The 5774-nt window shown below is 42.2% G+C and overlaps 1 protein-coding gene across 4 annotated transcripts in view; it reads left to right on the top strand.

Annotated features, from left to right (window-relative positions):
* Positions 1-5774, top strand: part of PPP2R5E (protein phosphatase 2 regulatory subunit B'epsilon) — a 135564-nt gene that overhangs the window by 120767 nt on the left and 9023 nt on the right. For all 4 annotated transcript variants that reach the window (XM_019518440.1, XM_019518439.1, XM_019518442.1 and 1 more), the window contains exons 8-11: positions 452-560; positions 1503-1556; positions 1647-1697; positions 4541-4660. In XM_019518440.1, coding sequence (XP_019373985.1) covers positions 452-560; positions 1503-1556; positions 1647-1697; positions 4541-4660 — 334 coding nt within the window. The remainder of the gene's footprint in view (positions 1-451; positions 561-1502; positions 1557-1646; positions 1698-4540; positions 4661-5774) is intronic.

The following is a 5774-nucleotide window of genomic DNA, read 5'->3' as shown; positions in this document are numbered from 1 at the left end:
CTCTCCCATCTCATGGGCCCAGTCTGGTTCCCCTCAAGACCCCAGCAAGCAGTAGCTTTGCTGGGCTCACAAGTTGGAGGGGGGGCTCTGTTCCCTCCCCCTCCTGTCCCAACAGGTATAACAGCCTCTGTTGCTGTTAAAATGCTCACAATGGTGGGGGAGGGATAGGAGTCCCTCCCTGCTGTGCAGATACCTCCCCCCAAGAACCTAGGAGGGGTAGCTAGAGGGGGAGCATCTGGGGGGGAGCTCCATCGCCCTCCCCACCCAGCTGCTGCTGACGGTTGCCAGCTGGTAGCAGGGGGTGTGGGGACTGTGGAGAGAAGGGTGATCCAGCAGCCCTCTGAGCGGCCTGAGCTTTGATGCAGCCAATAATTTAGAAAGCTCTTGTCAAGAGTGCCTGTAAATTTTCTTTGATGCCACTAATAAATATTTTTCTTCTTCTTTTTTCTAGTATTATCAATGGTTTTGCTTTACCTCTGAAGGCAGAGCACAAACAGTTTCTGGTGAAGGTGCTGATTCCTTTACATACTGTCAGGAGTTTATCGCTCTTCCATGCGCAGGTAGAAATTACAAAGCTATTTTTTGCTTGTTTAGAACAAGAAAGTGCTCTTGGTTTGCTTTTGGAAATCCATTGCTTAAAGTCTAAATAGGAGGGAAAGGTTTTTAAAGGAAGAAGCATTTTACAAATAAGCATGTCCTATTTCAGTAGCTGGGGGTTTGTTAAAAAACATAGGTTTCACACCACCCTTAGTAAAACATGTCAAATATTTTAGCTCTGAAACTATTCAGAATCTCTTCCCCAATCCCCAGTCTTTCTCTCTCTCTAACTAGGTACTTCTTTACACTCTCTTCTTCTCTGCACTTCTGTTTTAAACCTGTCCTGATCTTTGCACTCTCTTTGGAGCCTGTTTCAGTAGCAGAAGACCTATCACATTCATTCTTTGTTCAGGCTCAAAATCTCCCTTTGGTGCATTTAGCTGCCACCTCTTCTTTTTTTAGGCCTGTTCTGTAGAAGCAATGCCCATCTTCCTACTCCCTGGTGCCAGGAAGTGCCCTCTTCATTTTAATGCTGATACAGCTTTGTTTGCTTAATCTATTAAGCCAGATTTTGGCTGTAGTAGGTCATCTCATATGAGCTGTCATGATGCTATGCTGCCAAAAGTGTAAAAGAAACATTCACAGAACAATGAGCCTCTCAAAACACTGGTTTTTTTGGTGTACAGATGGAACTCATAACATTCAAATTGTTCCAAAATGTACTTGGATGTGCTCTTTCTTTACTTTTTGTTTGTTATAATAGCTAGCCTGTTGTTTCTTTACTGTAAACTAGAATTTGGATGGAGTATTCCCCTGTGCTTCAGGTTAAAATGGGATAATATTTAAATAAACTATATTTATTTAAATTTAAATATGTTTTTACTCTCTCTGGATTTTTAACCATGGAATATTTTCTTTTGAGTTCCTTGAGAAAAATGTCCTAATTTTTTTTCTCTTCTTCACAGCTGGCATATTGCATAGTACAGTTCTTGGAGAAAGATCCTTCACTCACAGAACCAGTAAATATTTATTTGGTATTTTGATAGCTGAAATGTCTTGTACCCAATTATAACATTTTAAAATTAAAATTTGCTTTCTTTTTAATTTAGGTCATTAGAGGCTTAATGAAATTCTGGCCAAAAACTTGCAGTCAGAAAGAGGTAAGTTGTGTGTCTGTACTGAAATGTGATTGTGAAATGAACCTAATAATTCCACAGATTAAAACTGAAGATATTTGGAGCAACCTCCAGATTTTTGGCTTTGGATATGACACACAGTTCTCTTAAGCACTGTACTGGACTTGGTCATTGGTCTAACGAATACTCATCAAACTTATGATTATTCATATTTGAACCCTTTTTTTTTTTTGAGATAATGTTAAATGTTCAGGTGAAGCATCAAGCTAATGCCACTTGTGGTCTCTGTTATAAAAATCATATGTTGATATAAATGTTATTCCACAAGGGGGAGTGATTTTTCCATATTAGGAGCAAAAGTGAATCTTGTGGGCATATATGGAAAAATTCTGTTTAAAAATTGTAGGAGCATGAGTGTCAGTTAGCTAAGAGGTGAGTGTCAGAGCTAAACAGCAGCGGGCTAAAGAGGCTATTGGCAGTTTACATTCGCAGCCATGCTTGTATCCGCCAAGCATGTAATTACATACGCAGATGGACATTATCATTATTTGTTCTTGCACATCCTGGTTTAAACCATGATAATTTTTGACACCACAAGAAGAGTTTTCTGGGTCCAGTAGATGTTTAGCTGAAGATGTCATTTATTTTACGGGTAAAATTCTAGCCATAGAAATCAATGGGAGTTTTGCCATTGTCTTCAGCAAGGCAAAGATTTCAACTTGGATATACTAGTAGGACATCTAGATTCCTTAGAGCAAGGAGTTGGGACACTTAGGATGGGGAGCCAGTGCCAGCATCCCCCCCACTGCATTTGTGTGTAAATCTACCACTAGGCACATCCACAAGTAATAACAGGAGAGAGATTTTAGATTTTAGAATTAATCACTCATTTATACCAGACATCTGGGGTTTGATCCTGTGAGATAGCAAGCACTTTCAACTTCAGTTGAAGTCAGCATGAAGTGCAGAGCATCTTGCAGATCCAAGGCTTTTAACCTCAAGTCGGATGAAATCTTGTCTTTCCCCAGTCCCTTTTGGCCACTCTTCCTGTGACATCTGTTACTACTGCACCTATTCTTGGAAACTTCACAGATATATTGAGATCAAACAAGTTTGTGAAGGATACACCTACATAGCACAATGGAGTGCCATATAGAAATACTTGAGCTAGCTTTGAAGAAGCCAGCTCAGATGCAAGAAGCAGTATATACAGGACTAAATAGCCCTACAGAGAAGTTATTGAACAGGGTGGAAGGAAGAGAGCTGTACTAATGTATGCAAGCTCTTTCAGCGACAGCTCAGGCCTCTCTGCATGGCCCTGCATTATGCTTTGTAGACGGACTCTGAATCCCAAAGTTGTTCCAATACCTGCTTAGACTTTTGCTGTCAAACAGTGGCATTGCATGCATGTAAAACAGGAATTGGCAACCTTTTTGCCACTTTAGGCTGCTGCTCAAAACCAAGCCCTGGCCATGCGCTTCAGCCCTTTACCCCCTGGCAATCAGACCCTGGGCTTGCTGCCTCTGCAACAGGAAAAATCTTGACACGAACATGGCAGGTACAAGGACCCTGGGGACACTGCTGCCAATGCCGGGTACATGCTGCCAATTCCCGATCTACTGTTGGCTGGATCCAGTCTGCGGGCCATAGGTTGCCAAGCCCTGATATTAGTAAAGGAATGTAGCAGTAGCTTGTATGCAAGAAAGAATATGATGCTTTATATTGTTCATAGCTTTAATGCAGCTATTTCAGATTAAAATCTCACAACACTCAGACACTGAACTTTCAACACATGAGTAGTATTGTTGACTTCCATGTGACTGCTTTGTTGAATAAAGTTAAACATGAGTGGAAGTACTTGCAGGATTACAGGATACGTTTGGTGTTTTTATATGGTCTCTGAATTTGTATGGGTTACCTATAGGTGTATGAATATAATGATCAATCCAAGTGCAGTGCTAACCAACTAGAAAAAGGACCCCTTCCTTAATTCTCTTTAGTTTCACAGTACCAGCTTTTTAAAAAATGTTCTCTAATTCTGCTTTTTCTCTTAATTATACAGGAATGCTAACATTTATATGCTCTAACTACATGACTTGATCAATAAATGAAAGGCATAGCTGCCTTCCATTGTGCTTGCAAACTCAGAGCCTGAGTTGATGTCCGTTTCAAAACTCAGCTATTTCAGATACAGTAGTTGAGTTCTGACCATAAGGATGTAGGCAGATGTAACAATCATAGCCATATCAAAGTATATAAGTAGGGACCTATTTAATTCAGTTTCATGGATTTTGCAGTTTCAGCAAAATCCAGGATTTACCGCAAAATCTACAAAAACGCCCCCATCCTTAATAAAAATTAAATGCTTGCTCCCCAGTGGGAGCCAGCAGTCCTTGCTGCCAGGGGAGGGAGGTGCCAGTCCCTGCTGAGAGGCATGGCTACACCAAGTGCAGCCAGCATCAAGGTGGCAGCCACCTTCTTGCCCTTCCTCCTCCCAGGCCTCCCTGCCAGTCAGTGCCAAGGGGTGGGGCTGCCACCAAATGACTGTAGAATTAGAAACATGTCACAATCAACCCCCAAAATTGGTAAACATGGTTTAGGTAGACCCCTAGATACAAGCTATGACAAAGGAGCTGCATGATTCTTTGGCAGATCTGTAGCTGGACCACTCTGTCTTTAACCATGCTTCTTTCAGGGTCAGTGTTAGAGCCATTTAGCTAATTTTATCACTAGGGGGTCACACAATAACTGTTAGATTGTAACAGTTGCTGCATACTCCTGAGCAGCAGTTGTCCTTCCCTTTTCAAAGCAGCTAAAAAGTATGTTTATCCTGACCCTTTCATGCATTTACTTATCTTTGCCTTCAGGTCATGTTCCTCGGGGAGCTAGAAGAGATCTTGGACGTGATTGAACCTTCACAGTTCGTCAAAATTCAGGAGCCCTTATTTAAACAAATTGCCAAGTGTGTGTCCAGCCCTCACTTTCAGGTCTGGAAGACCAGTAATTTATCTTGTTTTTTTTATCTACATACTTCCCGAGATCCTATGGATGTGCAATATTAGATGCCAAGAACTGACGTTGTACCATGCTGATCGGAACACGTTTGCTCTTGGTGTATCTGTAGACTTGCATGTAAAAGTCTATTAAAGCAGCAGTCCCTCAACTCTGGGATTTTGAAATGGGGAAGGAGGGAAAGCCTTTCCCATGGGGTTTTCTCTGATACCCACTTAAAGGAGGCTTTAAGCCACAGTTGGGCTTTCCTGATTATAGGCTCCACCAAGGACTGAGCCTTTGCATAGACCGTTCTGAGGGATTGCATTAAGCTGCCTTGGCCTCTCTCTGCTTCCTTATGGCAGGCAGTGTTGCTTACAGTCACCGTAGTGCTGTGCTCTTTGACTTGGTTCCCAGTGCACATACCTGTCTGTGCTGAGGCTTGTGAAGGATTCTTGGAAGAGTCTTCTGACTCTCTTCTATAGTTCATTTGCTGGTGGATTCTGCCTGGCAGCTCTAAGGCTTCAGGAGCCCCTTTTCCCTGTTCCAGCCCCTTTATATGTTATGAGGGGTTAAAATGGGGGAGAGGATCTTGCTTCAAATGATTTAGGAACCAGATCATGCCAGTTATTGAGCATATCCATACTCTTGGCTGTCTTTGACTTCTCTGGAAGTCAAAGCTTGGAGCACTCCATATTGTGCTCTGTGTCTGTCTTGCGTTTAGGTGTCAATCATTTTCTTAACTAGGTGAAAGTTTGCAAGGAACTCAAGCACAGAATGTTTGTACCTTAATTTTAACAATCTTATTTTAAATATACTTGGAAGACTATCTTACTAGGGCGGTGTAAAGCTTCAGTCGCTGATTCACTTTGGTGGAGATTTGGCCCATTCGGTGGCCAAATCTCGGAATCCAAATTGAATCAGGAGACCCTTTAATCTCTCCGAATCGAGTGAGAACCCTCTGAATCAATACAGAGAGATTCAACAGTTCGGCCATAGACATGGCTTTATATGTTTTTTCTACATACCTGGAGGTACCAGAAGTGGCTCGTGAATGCTGAGATGGTGGGGTGGATGGAGCATCCCACAGGAGAGTTGGGGGGGGTCCCC

Source organism: Gavialis gangeticus, unplaced genomic scaffold, assembly GCF_001723915.1.
Source record: "Gavialis gangeticus isolate Ggan-Ray unplaced genomic scaffold, GavGan_comp1, whole genome shotgun sequence".
Classification (NCBI taxonomy): Eukaryota; Metazoa; Chordata; order Crocodylia; family Gavialidae; genus Gavialis; species Gavialis gangeticus.
Note: the sequence above shows the minus strand (reverse complement) of the source record. Positions and strands in the feature narration are given on the sequence as shown.